Below are 16,661 nucleotides of genomic sequence, written 5' to 3'. Positions count from 1 at the left end.
GAAATTTTCAAAGGTGTGTGGATTTTCTGCGTGACACCGAGGATGAGCTAGACTTTCGTTCATGGTACGGAACACCTGTGCTACAAACGGAGTTCGTTGAGCTGGAAAAGTTTGGATGGACTATGTTCACCCGCGAAATGTTTCTCAGATACCGGGATAGCCTGAAACGGTGTGTTCGTGTTAGAATATGTGAATTTGATGACAATGACAACCCTCATGCATATACTCTTCAGAAGTATCGGAGGCCTGAGATGAATTGGAAGGTTTATAGGGACCATATCTCGAACAGATTTACTTGCAGCTGCATGCGTATGGAGTCGTTTGGCATTCCTTGTGTGCATATCCTTTCCGTTTGTGTAAGGCTAGACTTGGTGGAAATCCCTGAAAGCCTGGTGCTGCGTAGGTGGTCTAGGGCAGCCAAATTGGAGATACATAACCAATGTGGTGAGCAACACACTGCTGAACCAAGTGTGACCTATAGGACACGATTGGGTGCTTTCTCCCAGCTGTGTAAGCGTTTAGGGCGCGTTGCTTGCATGAGCGATGAAGACTTCAAGCTTTACTCAAACAAGCTTATGAGCGATGCTCTGTTCCTTGAAATAAAGTACGGCTTAAGACCATTAACGGATAATATGACAACAGGAAATGATTGCGGGCTGAAGGACCCCATTCGTGTCAGGACAAAAGGCACGGCTCGGATGAGTCAAGCAGGCGGTTCTGCGCCGAAAACGAAAAGAAAGTGCAGCACATGCGGGAAGCTCGGGCACCGGAGGACTAGATGCCCCAACGGAGCCGCGCAACCTTCAACGAGGAACAAAGAATCACTTGCTGGGAGAAATAAACGCAAGCGAACGAAGGTTACCACCTAACTTATTCCTGCATGGTCTATTTAGTATACAACGTGACCAATAAAACTAACTGTATGGAACGGTTTAATATTAATGGCATTTAAATCTCTGAACTCAACTAAACGGTGTTTTTGGAGCAGCAGTAGTTATTTCATTATTATGTTCCTGCACATATTTTTTCTAAAAATTTTAGATAATTAGTGTGTGTGTAAATAAAATACAGTTAGTGATTAATGCACGCAGGCCATTCTCTATGTGTAAATTTTTTGATTCCCACTGAACTGTGTGTTAACATGTTACCTGTTTTGCCGGTATATGCAATGCCCGACGATGGTGAAGAGGCAGTCCTCGTTTTAATAAGATTAAACTCACAAGATACTACTGGGCTTTTTATTAAGGCAGCGTCTTTACAAATCGTTCATGCTAATCATTGTGTGCATAAGTATGATTTATCCACTACAATGTTCATGCTGCAAGGCGTTCCCTTATCATTGCATAATTAGTGTGTTAACAGCTATGTGGTTTGACATGCTTGTTAATATGCAACAGGTACCCGTCGTTGTCCCAGATAATTGTCCGCCTGAAAATGCATGTCAAGCTGGAAGCGACATATGGGAACAATTTTCGCTTGCAGACCCATGACGACGGTCGACTTAGTTGTGAGCTGTTATTCCAACTACGATGTTAAGGACGACATGTTAGCCTGAAACCGATTATTATCTGAGTTCTTATGTTTGCAGATAAGGATATTGTTAATAATAAACTGGTAAATCTAATTTCTATGTTATTTGGTGGCTACAATGTTAGATTCTGCTCGTACTGACGTTTATTCGTAAGAACACTAGGTCAGTTGTGGTTTCTTATTATAAATTCCATAATCGACGGGATTATGCGGATTAGTTGTATTTTATGTGCTGTATTACCCATGATTTTGACGTTCTGCGTTGAGGATTGATGCATGAAGGTATTGATTTAGGTAATGTAAACCGTGATGTGTTCCCATATGGCCCCAAAAGTGACATAAATCGTGCATGAAGGTCAAGCCCTTTCACCCATTTGGGGTTATTAATATTTATATATTCAACGTCATATCCGGTAAACCGTTTCAGATGGGGTTTGTCCAGTTACCTAATGATCGGTGTTTCATTGGTCCACGAGTACACCGATCCAGATTCAGTATTTTAACTATATGCATTCATACCCTTATAGTTAGAAAAAAAATGATGTGAACAATTCATTAAATACAGATATTCTAATATGGCTTATTTTTTCTTGTTGCAAACATATATAATCTGAAATTTTATTTTAATTGGCTTCAAAAATTGTATATCTATAACATTCAAAAATAATGAAGCTTTAGCCTAAAAGAGATGATTGTTATTGTTAAATATGATAATAGGTTACAGTTTCAAAGCAATGAAATTGAAATGTAAGAATATTAAAACTTTAGTAGAATAAAAAACCTTTAATCTATCACAGCTTGCATTTACGTTATTATTACTCTAAACAGATTATAGCTATGATTATTAATAGTGAACCAATCTTTATTGTTTCCTAAATGTTATTCATATAATCAATACTCGTATGGATGAACGAGTGTTGTGTCTTTTTAATTAGATATAAAATTTATTCCAAAACTATTTTTATGATTATCATTTCATACCATACCGTAATATTGCTTCAGAGTGGATATAGCAACAATTAGATATCATCGTTATACCTTATCTTAATGAAGGGGAATAAAATCGACTGACAGATTTTGATCCCTTTTCTTGTTCGACTAGCATGTAACAAATGCAAAATGACACAGGTGCTGCTATTACTTCTAAAATAGCTATAACTTCAGTCACTAATAAACTCCATACGGTTCACATAGTTTTCCTAGCAAAAGCAGGCAGCAGCCATATATAACATCAAGGGCAAGCAAATTGCCATAACCTACGTACAAATACGTTTTGGCCATAGATCCCCATTCAATAACAGTAGGTGTACCTCGGGGGGTGTGGATGTTGTGCTCTAGTCTGTCGACAGGACCACTAGTATCCACACTCAAAAGTAGCCATCAAACACATATAGAAGCAGACATACATATACCACACAGTACGAAATAGAAGTTAGCCAAACAACTAATAGGATTTCTACTTAGATCACAGTTTCCTGCTTGTAATCAAACGTTAATCTATAACAAAATGCAGTAGTGATTTGTCTTTCGACCAGATTTGGAAAGTTTTTCAGTCCTTCATGCGAATAACCTTCCTCCACGCTGCATCTGCCTTGGAGACCACTGTTGCCCTCACCTCGTTACAATCCAAAAGGACAATCTTTGTTGCAGTTTTCATCCTTAATTTCAACGGGTCCATCTGCTTGTAAGGAAAATATAGGGTAAAAATGCATGAACTCCTTCGTAGAGACACAACATGCTTAGATAATGGAGGACGAACCTGCCAGGGAAGGTTTGAAACTTTGAATTTGCCTTCTGTTTGGATCCAGTTCAAAATCCACAAACATGAATCGTCGCTGCAAATTCGGAACATGTCATTTCAATCACGAATTCCCTCGGGCATGTAGAGATGACAGGTTATAAAAGAAATCATTACCATTCCTGGTAACTTGGGACTCCATCGGGATACTTAATTGGTCCCCAAGTGGTCGGATCAGCACTAACATGGGAAAAGCTCAGCATGTTAGATTCCAGCATGAAAAACTGGGCGAGCAATAGTAGCTGCATTCAAGAAAAGCAGAGTTGTCACATGGCACGGAATGATAACCGCATTCACGTCTGTAAAAGTTATGGAAAATTTGCAGTGAGGTAGAATGTTGTGCAAATTCTATTAGACTAACAATGGTTCGCATGTTGCGTTCCCTCCGCTCCTTGTGCTCTGGAGCTCTTGTCACATCTAGGCAGTACACCCTCCCATGCTTAACGTCCACCACCATGAGGTACCAGGTGTATGTTTTTTCGCACACCGGGACCAAAACCTGTCAACACAGAAAAAATGAATGCTAGGCTATAAGTTGAATGAAAAATGGTAAAATTTGGAGTTAAAGGTTACGTTAACAACGTGTTCGAGACGACTAGTTGCCGGCATCCATCTGTTCATGTATTTTCTCCTAATGACCTCGAATGGCCTCATAGCTATGACGTCATCGGCAAACACCGAAGGTGTGTACCAAACACGAGGTGGCAGAACGCAGCAGGCTCGCATGGACGCGCTCATGAGGATTATGTTCATAATCTGTGCACAAAGGAAAACAACTGTGTCAGCGTTCTTATCTATCTCATTTTTCTAATATTAACGGCGCCGTCGGGTTGTACTCACATCAACATTGGGCATATAAACCTGCGATAACGAGTGGAATCCTGCTCTAGGAACTTCCAATGTTGAGAACTTGAACAGCATTTCCCTGAAATTTGGGAAACAAGATTCAGTTCCATTACAACGTTATCTACAAAAAAGATATTAGGTACATTATAAAGATTCTAATAACCACAGATTATCCCTACAAATATTGATCATTTTTTCCAAAAATGTAAGCGGCCATCTTGCATTCGTCAAGTGTCAGGTCCATGTGAACGGTTGGCCTAAAAACCATTTGGAATCCCTTAAGAAAAGGCAATATAATGTTAGTTAGCCACAGGATACGAGGTTCTAATAAATTAAATGCGTAATTAGTAGTATATTGAGCATTCAACGGTGGGGATTCTTGCCAGTGGAATTAATAGAACGGGAGACTCCATTACGTTCATCATTCCATACGGTTTGAATGCACTCCCAACCCCTATAGAAGAAACATTAACATTCGCCTGGCTATTTTGCTGAGTCGTTGCGAGCTTCCTACAGTCAGGCTGTGCTTCCCCAACGATATGGTTAGAATCGATTGGCTCCAGTTTTGGAATTTTCAGTGGAATGTCGCATGTTTCTGGGGGAGAGAACATCTCACATACTTTTGTTGTGCACTCAAGCTTAGACATGCTCGGTAGGTCCCTGTAAATCTGCACAGCCCCGGTGTCATTTGTTAGTCGTTTGTTTATAAGACAAAGAAAGGCTGTTAGGTAAGCTATCAAGTGTGTTACTAACTTTTTCACAGACTCCGTCAACTGAGTCGAGTGTAATGGTGCCAGAGTGGGTGGTCCTTTTAGGCACACCAGAGCACCAGTACTGCGCAAGTGGTCGCTTTGGCTTTCCTGAACTGTCGACGCCCTTAATAGGGCGAGGAGTTGAAAGTGCCTCGTCTATGATGACGTCGTCGTCAAAACCAGGAGAGTTTGGCACGATTATGTCTAGCGACGGAATAACAGTCGACATGGCCAACCCCTTTCCTTTCTCCAAGCTTTTCAGTTGTTCTGCTGGTGACCCAATATCCTTACTAACAGCTGTTATACTTTGTCTTTGCCCTATTATGTTGGGTTCAATATCCGGGTAACCATCAGCTGGCTTTGTGGTCGTATCTGTGGATGGTATAGCGGCTGCTGAAGTTGGACTCGCCCCTTGGGTGGTTAGTAGTGAATGGATCTCAGTAACGGACTTCCCCGTCTGGTACGTTGGTCGCTCCAGTGCCGAGATGCGATCCTCCAAAGCAACTGTCCGCGCATCGATCTTCTGTGTTAACAGTCAAGAAAGCAAAAAACACAAACATCAAATAACACCGCATTTGAATACCATTTTGGACCTAACCACCATGTTAGAATGGGTCAAATGTGGTCTTGGTAAGACATGGTCACGTGGGAAATTTTTTTTGCTCGGGTCAAACAATAGACAGTAAAAATTTTGGACGATAAATGGATCACCACATGTTCATTAAAACAGGGCATGTGAAATATATGTTACGAAAGGTGGTGCCTTTGTTCCAAACCCAGGCACATTTCATTAATATCTCTTCGAACATAGTTGGATTAAAATTACTTAGACAAAAAAAATGGCTCACGTACCTCGAGCAGCTTCACTGCGAGGAGCAGTAGTCCATCATGTTGGGTCTTGGGATCTTCAGTTAGGTTTTCTCCCTGACCACCATTAGGGCTCTGTACCAAAAAACATGTTACAAAAACATTATAACACACTCCGGTTTCGCACAAAGGTAAGAGGGTAGAACAATGTTAGAGAGACGGTTTAGTCGTACCACGTTCATCGTTAGCTCTAGATTAAGGGTCGACGTTCCATCTGCGACCGAGACCCTTCGAAGGGTTCCCATATCTATCGCGGGAACAACTCTGGAAGACAAGGTCAAAATTGTTAGTAAATTAAACAAAGTGCTTAAACAAGAACAAACACACTATTTTGAGAAACCCTTTAGGCCGAAAAAGGTGTAAGCTTCTGAAGACCCACAGGGGAGAAGCAACATAGACGAAGCAACATGTAACTTACGCATCATTGGTCTCAGTCTCCTGGGACTCCTCCGGCTGATTCTCCCCGTCGTCCATTCTCGCCATTTGTTCGCTTAGGGTAATGTCTGCCTTTGGTAATTGGCTGAAGTACCGTGGTTAGGCTTTCTTTTTGGTTGTGTGTTCCACTCTTGCTTCAGCTAAGATTTGATTTTATACAGATCCCATCACTGAAGCGTTGGTGCCAACATTGATTGATGTGACCCTTTCAAGTTGACCCACCTATTTTTGTGCTACCCACCCCTTGACAATCTGTGTGGAAACACTCAATGTTCACAATATATTTCTTGATTCGCTTGCAATTTTGTATAGAAATTGAACAGTCTTGGCTTCCACAGGTTGCCATTTCCAACGATAACATAACATAAGAACAAAAATATATTCCAGTAAAACTAAATATTAAATTACAATTTTAACATAAAATTTTAATTCAGTAATTATTATATATGAATAATGTCAAACACAGGTTTACTAAGCTAAACATTTAATAATTAAAATCTTAAGTAAAATGTTAACATAATAACATAATCAGACATTGTTCGGTTTCGATTGGATTGGAATTGTTATGGATAGTCGATCCGAAATGCGCTCCAATTCAGCCGTTTGTAAAAAATTCCAATCCGATCATATCTAAACTATTTCGGTTTAAATCGGTTCTGGTTTGGGTGGAATTGGAATAGCGGTTTCATTTGGCTCGGCTTTGAGTTTAACACCTTCGAGCAAAGGTTTTAACTATAGTAATAAATAAACTTTTCGCAGTTTCATTGTATTGAATTTCATCGGTTATTCACCTATTAATAAGAAAAAAATGATTTTGTTGGAAAGTTATTTGGGGCCAATTAGTGATATAAAGAGAATTTTTGACGCAGTTCTGTATAAATGAGTATTGGATAGATGTTATGATGCTTTCCATGCAACGATAATTAATTTATGGATGAAGGTGCAGCAACATCGTAGACAAATGTATAATTTGAAATATATATTTCCTTTTGGTTAAATACCTTAAGTAGTTCAACAAAGGATTTAATTTTATCCAAAGTCATAATTTAACAAAAACATCCCTATCATTTTATTCAATGTACTAAATTCAATATAAGCGTGGATAAATACTACAATTTGATTCGGTTCGTATTGAACACTAACAATCCTTAAAATAATTAAATTTTCAAATAAAAGTTAATTGTAATTGATATTTTGAATTTTATTGAACTTTTGTTATCCGAACAAAGTATATACATTTCACAAGAAATTAAACTCTGGACGTGTGTCATTCACCTATTCCCTCCGCCAACCTGGCTCTCGCAGAGGATAGCAACAACTCGAGTGAGAAGTTAAGAACCCTGCTAACAAGGAGTGGCTTAGTGGGCCAACCCTTCCCAACCCATGCAGCCACGCGAATACAATCTAGACGAACGGGGCGGACTGGTTCGACCGGCAACTAAATGTGTGGAAAAATTAACTGAATGTGACAACTCTATGCACGAACTGCCTATAAAATCAATAGCACATAGGGGTGGAAACAGGCCGGGCTCAGGTCAGGGTTTACTCTTAACAGGCCAGGCCTGTATTAGAGTATATTGGCCATAGCCTGACCTGTAGCCTGGTACAGCTTTTTTTATGAATATTATGCCTGTCCTGTTATTAAATCTGGCCTGGCCTGAAGCATGTCAATATGCCTGTTTTTTTTTATCATAATTAAATTTAAAAAATATTTTAATGTTTAAAATTATAGAACATAAAATAATAAATATATGGATAACATTGATGCAAAATACACATATATAATTAAAGAGACAAATGGCTTACTGGACAAAGGTATTATTATAAGAAAACAAACCCAAGATCAAATCTTTTTAGTAGCATTTCAACTAGTACAATAAAAGTCTCTATATATATTTGCAGGCACATGCCGGCATGACAGGCCCAAGAGGCTATCTCAAATGACTTGGCATGGCCGTTTAAAGAATATAGACTTTTTTAATAGCTTCAGCCTGGGCCTATTTCCTATCAGGCTAGACCAGGCCAAACACAGGCCAGGCTGCAGGCCCCTGGCAGGCCGCCTTGCCTATTTCCACCCCTAAGCACAGCTTAAAATTATTCGGCATACATGTCATTGGTTTAGGGTTGTAGAGTTAATTAAAGATAATTTCATCAACGCAACGACATAAATGAAACAACATTTGTAATAACTGGACCGGATCGCCCTATTGGGCTAGAAAACACCAAAGCACGTTTGGTCTCCTCGGTTCGGTTGCCTCTTTTATTATAATAAATACTCATACCGCTCAAACTCTGGCAGCACGTGACAAACTCGATGAAACCTGCCGGCGCTATGGTGTTTCCAATCTCAAAAAATGAATGCTCGCATTGTTCAACGCGGCTCTGCTTGGGTGGTTCGAATAAGTTACGCCACCATGTTGGGGTTTTATTTTGTGATTCTATTTGAAAATAATTTAATATATATTATATAACACAACTGCTTTAAGCAGTGAGCCAGTGACCCAGTGACCAGACCGGTTCGATACCAGGTTTGGTTCTGGCAACTTTGGGAGGAACATTATAGAAAAGAGACTCGATTCACATATCAATATTTCAGTCGGGTTGTCAGTACGGTTGGGCTATTTTCAAATTTAACCCTTAATTGGCGGGCAATACGCTACAAACCAACAGAATCACCCGATAATATCTTACTCTAAACGGCCAAAAACCGTAATCATATATGTCATATATCTACACTAACAGCGAAACGTTACTAATTGTTTGTTCACGTTTGGCGAACTTTACTTTTGAACATAAGTCGTGTTTAACATCTTCAAATTATTTTTTAATTTTGTGTTCCTTGCTGACTCTACTTGTTATACATAGTAAGATAAAAGAGGTGATACTTTAAATTAAAAAAGTTGTATTTGATCAGTAGTTTTTATCGACGTTGAAGCGCTATTTACGGCCCACATTATGAAGATGCCAGCCGAGACATTGATCTTAACACGTCTGGCTTGTTATACAGTTACTTGTGCTGGGTCTGGCCCATTAACGTTTTAAAGCGTTTAAAAGTGTCGGGCCCAGTACCTTTTTTATAACAGACCGGAACATGCCAGGCCAAACACAGGCCATGCTGCAGCTCCCTAGCCGGAAGCCTTGCCACTTTCCAAAAAAATAATATTGCAGGCCTCGTTATAAATAAATTTCCAATCATAACCATTTTAATATCATGGTTACATTATCTGGTTTTTTTAGGTTAAAATTTAAATTTGATTTCGTTACAGTAACGAAATTAACATTTGTTACCGTAACATCACAGTTAATGCCAACATTCTCCTATTAAAAAATACAGTCCGATTAAGTTTCATTTGTAAGCTGTACTTTAATCACCCATTTTTTTAAAAAAGTTACACAGAAACAAAAAGAAACATATCCAAGTAGATCTAATGTCGTTTTAAATTTATATATACATCCAAAATCAGACTAAATAAAACTAAAATTCGCAGACAAAAACTTTAAAATCAAGGGTTTAAAAAACTATTTAAGTTTTACCATTTTTAATTAATAACGGATTGTCATTTGAAAAGCACATTTGGAAAAAATAAAAGAAGGTCAAATTAAGGAACTAAAAAATTTACAATCAAATAATAAATTTGAAGGGTTTTAAATATTAACACACACATGTAAAGTCCGTCAAACAAATACGTTATAAAACTAATATGTTTGATATACATTTATTGAATGAAATCTATCGAATTTGGCTTCATGATTCACTGCAATAAAGAAATAGATAATAAAATAAATAAAAAAATTTAACCTGTGTTTTTATTCGAATACAAATTATAAATCCTGATTATTTTAGGTTTAAATTTAAATTCCGGCTTCATTACTTTAGATGTGTTACAATTGGAAAAAAAATGTCTTTTTCGGCGAAACATTTTAATAAAATTAAACCCATTAATATTCAAAGAACCAATCTAAAAATAAAAAATATTACTTAAAAAAAATCGTTGCTAACCATTAATTTTTCTTTTCGTGGTCATCTCTGTTGAGTGTAGATATAACGTTTAAGTTATTAAAGAAGGACAAACAGAAAACAGAAAGTAATATCTAGTATTTGAAATGGGAATTAATATAAATTACCAACATCGTTACCTACAAGTTACAAGTTACGGATGTCTTTTAAGTAAATTTTATCTGAAATACATATTTTCTATTTCAAGCCTGAATAAAGACTGCAATTTAAAGAATACATTACATTTTGCTCATAGTAAATATCAATATGCAATTTGTTGTCACAAAATCATTTGAAATTCTGTATAATTTATTTCTATAAATGTATATAAATCTGGAATTTTTTTTAATCGTGTCACATTCTTATATTTCCCGTGATGAAGTGGCTCCTGCCTTCAATACATTTACCGGATTTGAACCGAAATCCCTCCTCCTAGCACGACTCTGTGGCCCAGCAAAAAGCATGGATTTGCAAGCAAACATCGTCTGCACTCACGTACCGTAGCTTCCATTCAGGAAAATTAACTCTGAAAGCCTTTACCAACCTAGTGGCCAAGGCCTGAACTCAACCCGGTACTTTTAAGGGAGCAGGAGCAGTAGGCATTAAAATTCATTACACGTCAGCACATACTCTTGTATCAACTTGCCCAAAAGTTAGATGATCCGGGAAGGGTACGTCTGTCGATACCAGTGACACATCAATCAGATAAAGATTTTGATGTGACGCGATTGAAGAGAGGAGGCGTTGATTTCATGCTTTTGAGGGTGTTGTTACCCAAAATATCAATTTCAAAGCTTCCCCAGGAAGACTGCTTAACCCTACAAAGACATTATTTCTGATGACGGGGGCGGAAGCAAAACCAATCAAAATTTGAATCCCCAAATCCTCCCACCGTAAAAACCCAAAAACTAAATCAGCCACCCTTAGCTTGTCCTGACCCAATGGAGGAGACCATGAAGCAATTCACGTTTTTCGTTGTCACGAAGGGTCACAACACGGGAGTATACATCTCCTTTGAAGAAGCCAACAAGCAGATTCTCAGCCACCCCGAACCGGAGTACACCGGGTTCAATAGTTACGTCCTGGCACTTCACGCCTACGAATCAAGGATGGAAACACTGCAGGCGGACAAGGAGGCAACTGCGGAAATGATGTCCGAGACGGGCACAGTCGAATCACCGATGCGGACGCCCCGAACCCTACCAACATTCGAAGGACGCGTTGCCTGTGTTGTTGGTGGTAAAGTGCAGAATGACCTTTCCATGAATGTCACTATATTCACAATTAGCTTATTAACAACCAACGCATACATTTGTTGAGAGACAAACAATTCCATATTCAGGCTATTTTTTTTTCATTTACAGGAGCACCAATGATCCCAGCGGATGAGTGTGCGTCGCATAACTTCGCCCTTAGCAACAGCATGGAGCTCTGGCTATCAATGTATTGCTACGACACTAAAATACCCAGCCCGTGTTTCTTTCGTGAGGAAAAATTCCACCGGGATCTGGGACCAATTTATGCATTCAATGTTATAATCCCTGGAAACCCGTTTGGCCCAAACCTACGGGCAAAGGGTCGTTACACGGTACTAGAGGATGACGCGAGGGAGGACGCTGCGTTCAGCATGTTGTGGGTTCTTTTAGCATACACGGGTAATGACATCAGAGACTTCAACTATCTTCGTGCTAAGTCTCTGCAGAGGGAAAACGCGGATCTTCGGGAAGAGATCACGAGGCTGGAGTCTAAGATACACATGCTTGAATCTATTTGCGACAATAGACTTGATTGTATCACCCCATAGATTGAAGTTAAAATCATGGCAACAACCCAGAGATAAAGGTTGCTTTATTCCTGCTAATCCCTTGCTTACCTAAAACTTTGTTATTTCCGTGTCTCTAAGAGGAGGTTTAGGTAGGGTTGTTAAGACTATTTTGTTTGAGATATTTTGTATATCATGGTGTATCTTCTATGTCCTGTTGAAGCATGGCATTGAGAAACACCTAATGTTATGGTTAATCTGATAATGAATTCCCGTGCTTAGATTGTGAAACGATCATGGTGTGCAACGGTAATTACTGGTGTATTAGTTTCTCCCGAAAAATTTTCTGATTAAAAGATCGTTCATTGAACTCTTGTGTTGCAAAAAAAGAACATGAATTTGCTGCTGCTTAATGCTCTATGAACTAATAAGACAAGATGCAACTATGCAAGTGTGCCAAATAAACATTGTAGTGTTGAACCCAACGTTTGACACCTACAACAACTAAGCTGAGATGAATTTGTGCATAATAAAGTGAAACCTGCAAAACGATAAACAATAGATATTATAAGAGAAACATGGGTTACTTCCAACCGAGGAACCCGTTTGTTTGCATGCAAGTAAACTAATCAGAAAACACATGCCTTGTAATCCAGACCAAATAATGGTGACGCCATTACAACAATTAACCGAACCTGCACCCTCCACGAATGTAAAAGAACAAAAACCGATGAGAAAGATGAAAAGCTTCCTCTTTTACCCATGTTAAACAGTAATAGTGAAGCACGAAGACAAAACAGTTCAGAAATATGCAACGCTTGTCCAATGCTAACAAAGGTTTCAATGCCAAAAAGATAACATAACAGAAGAATTGGCTCTTCCCCACAAAAGTGCACACAGTCCATGAAAATGGAGAGTAACGTCAAATACAATAACTAAAGACATGATTGCATCGCGCTGGAGAAATTGATATGGTACACTAATCTAAGGCACACAGATTATGTCAAAACTACTTAGTTAAAGGACAGAACATTTTATAAGGAACAAAAGGAGTTAAGCGTAGCTGTTGCAATACATCACAATTCACAACCCAAGAGAAAAAGTTTTTGACAAATGAAACAGGACAATCCAAAATAACAAAGTCAACATCCTCTTTAACCCATGTTGATTCATTCAAAATCAACAAATTGGACCAACAGCTCCACCTCAGCTTGGGTACGGGAGATCTCGAAGACGGCTAGCTTGGGGACAGTTATGTTGCACTTCCTCAAGAAAACCCCCACCCTTGACTAATGCTGCCACAATTGCGCCTTCTTTTGCCGACGTATCTTCCGTAGACTGCCTGGACGGAGATCTCCCCCGCTCTCAGATTTACAATGGCATCATCCTTGACGTCGTCTCCAAAGTGCGGGACATTTGGCTGGCCAAACCATAACGGAGAATCATATGTAATTAAGGGGAATAAAACAGATTATGTGGTTCCCAAACTTAAACAAAGAAACAGGTGTATATAGAGTGTAGAGACAAAGCCATTACCAGGAAGTGGATGCCCAAGAGCCTTTTTGTGATGTGCATGATGAAAAAGGGGTGCTCGGACTGAAATGTCTGCTCCACCTCAGCTGCAGCCGAGCTCCTGGGGACATTGATACATCCCATTCGACGCCGGGGCGCTTGAGTAGGGGTTGTGCATTTCCTGGGCGCCTGGGGGGGTGTTTCGTCACCGGAGTCATCACCGGACGTATCATACGTCCTTTCCACACCCGGCGACTGAAATATGCGAACGCTGAAGTCGTCTCTGCCCTTGTGCTTGAACAGCAGAATGTTAGATGGTTGTAGCTTGTATTCATGATAGAACCTCTGCCATCCCCTGCCGAGAGCGATCTCTTTCCACCCCTTGGGGGTGCATGCAATCTTGTAAGAATGGTTTGACCCATCGGCGACCGTAATGTACAGATGGTTGCTACCTTTGGGGAGGAGCCCATTCGGTATAGGCAGACGCTGCATAAAAGGGAACATGAGGAGTGCGAGTAAGAGATAAAACAAAATCCCGCGATTAGAGTAACAAAAAATCGCAAAAATAACAAGCGGAGTCGACAACCTACCATCGGCCGCGACATCTCTCCTGCCGCTTTGATAACCCTAAGGGCGTCACCTTTGGCGTGAGCTTCGGCCATTTCTTCGTCAGGGCACCAACACAGTGGATGAAGGGGATATTCTGAGTTAGAAGAACCTGTTCAGAGTCGATAGCGTATGAATCAGGCGGATATTAGGTCGAGATCTTATCTAATTCATTAGGGAAGTAATGTATTGAGAATTGCAGTACCTAGAAGAATGTGCCGTCGGCTTTTGATGAAGTCTTCTGCTAGAAGCCAATTGGTTTCCTGCCTCATGGGACAGAAGAAGTAATTAAGGTGTTGCCAGTTGCCACTCAAACTTATTAAAACAAAATATTTTAAATGGAAAATATTTATTTTCGGATATATGAAAAAATTTTAATTTGAAATTACGCTTTATTAGGTTATTATGTTTAAAAATTTGTAATGTTATTGAATTAAATAAAAAATTACTAATAAATGAAGACATTATGTTGGTAATTTGGACTATTTATAAATTAGAATTTCTTTTTACTCTTATTATGTTATAAATCACCATTTATTTAAACACGGGAGAAATAAATTATAGTTTTATACGAAACTAAATTCACATTATAACTACTATAGATTTAAGCAAACGTAGCGATATGCATGTATTTTTTGGATCGTTAAGTACCCTATAATATATAGTTAACTCTTTCAGTTTCTACAATCTCGATAATCACGGATTCGTTTACATTTTTTTTATTCCATCGATTTTTTATTAGCAAGCTTATAGACAACAAAATCTTAAAATTGATTTGCGTTAGTGGCTTACGTTGTAACTTTTTTAAATTTTAAGTTACTTACAACTTATTGTTTTAAATTATAGACATTTTTTATTTAGGTTGGTATTTTTAAATTTTAGTTTTTATTCTTAGGTTGTTATTTTTGAAATTTGAGGTAATCTACATAAATCGTAACAGTTTAAATTTTAAAAATCAAAATATGCAACCCAATTTCGATATTTAATATTTAAGGTTCGTTACGTAATGTTTGCGTGTTATTTTTAATTATTTATTTCCATTGTTCTTTACCCATTTCGCATCATAGTTATACTGTTTTCTCACTGCAATAAGAATACTAATTCTAACTTTATTTTTTCATCGATAAAAAATTTCAACCATCGTTACTATCCATCTCTTAAAACAAATTTTAAATCAAATAACAATAAACTCAACAAACCTAATCATTTTCATGTTGCTAACACATTTCACATTATTAAAAATCAAACGCGGAAAATATCTGAACTTTCAAAATATTTGTGCAGCAGCTGTTTACAAAATTGTGAGGTAGACAACGTGTTAAAAACAATTTTATTGTTATTAGCGACCGTAGTACTTAATTTATAAAATTACTAATAACAAAACTAGGGATATGTTGACAACATAAACACCAAACACCAAACAGCAAACTGCAGACCACGTCCTAACCGTCTCCATTCCAATTGGAACTGCCTAATGATACCAGTTCACGAGGGAGTTATTGCAATTCCATAATAAATACAATAATTGTCCATAAACCGTTTTCACAAACTTCAACTAAACACTTTCTACCGTCTCGGCTTCCACATTTATGATAATAAGTTGTATGCTCTTCAATTACTCCGTATTAATTGGTACACTTCGTTTCTTAACAAAACTTTCAACCATGACTGGAATGACTTTAAATTTAACTTCATTTGAAAGCAATGCACTGTAATCTACAACAAAATAACGCCTAGCTTCATGACTATATATGGACTGAAAATAATATATCATATAGATTGTAAGTATTACATAATATTGTAATAACGAGATAAATGTTAGAGTCACGAACCAAAAACATGGATAAGAAACCCTTGACCACAAACCCTAAAACTGTCAACCACGAACCCTAACCAACAAACCCGAATCCCCAGAAACAGTTAAGGGTATGCCCAACACCAAACCAACGTTATCCACGGCCGTGCAAGGTCTCCCAAGAAGCCAGACGCTCCCTTAAGCGAGCGTTCTCAGCCTCCAGTTCAGCGACACGGGAGTCGACGGACAGACTACATATCCGCTCCAACTCCACAACACGTTCCCTGCAACTCTGAGCCACGTAGTAATTGTAGTCGAGGATCTCCTTCCCAGACTTCCAACAACCGCTTGCAGGGATGATAAAGCGGCATCTTGCCTGGCCATGCGTTGATCGCGGGAGAACCTGCCGTAGGCCACAAAGTTGACTCCGTCCGGTGGGCCCACCACATGAACCACAAACCCATAGTAGCGGACGCCCTGGACAGATATGCAATCGCGGGGCTTAAACACTGGAGGCTCTATCTTAAGGGCGTCGCATGCCCTCCGCAGCGTCTGCTCAAGGTCCTCCATGATCACAAACTGGTCAGGACTCACGGTGGGGACAACTTCTAGAATTCGAAATGACAAAAAACAATAACAATGAGCAGACATAAAGGAAAACCGGGAAAGAAGATAATGTGAAACCGCCTACCGTCGTCGCGGAGAGGGTCGCTAGGGCCAGGTCCTCCAGAAGAACCACTTGCATCACCAACGCTGGGGCT

At 39.0% G+C, this 16,661-nt stretch overlaps 1 protein-coding gene across 1 annotated transcript; it reads right to left on the bottom strand.

Annotated features, from left to right (window-relative positions):
* Positions 1-2,671: 2,671 nt before the first annotated feature.
* LOC112752324 (uncharacterized) lies at positions 2,672-4,278 on the bottom strand. The gene is made up of 6 exons (XM_025801535.2): positions 4,169-4,278; positions 3,911-4,084; positions 3,690-3,827; positions 3,446-3,570; positions 3,290-3,365; positions 2,672-3,208 (listed from the first exon to the last, which is right to left on the bottom strand). The coding sequence occupies exons 1-6, from the start codon at positions 4,247-4,249 to the stop codon at positions 3,080-3,082; spliced, it is 723 nt and encodes a 240-aa protein (XP_025657320.1). The 5' UTR covers positions 4,250-4,278; the 3' UTR covers positions 2,672-3,079.
* Between the last annotated feature and the right edge of the window lie 12,383 nt (positions 4,279-16,661).

Source organism: Arachis hypogaea, chromosome 2, assembly GCF_003086295.3.
Source record: "Arachis hypogaea cultivar Tifrunner chromosome 2, arahy.Tifrunner.gnm2.J5K5, whole genome shotgun sequence".
Lineage (NCBI taxonomy): Eukaryota > Viridiplantae > Streptophyta > Magnoliopsida > Fabales > Fabaceae > Arachis > Arachis hypogaea.
Note: the sequence above shows the minus strand (reverse complement) of the source record. Positions and strands in the feature narration are given on the sequence as shown.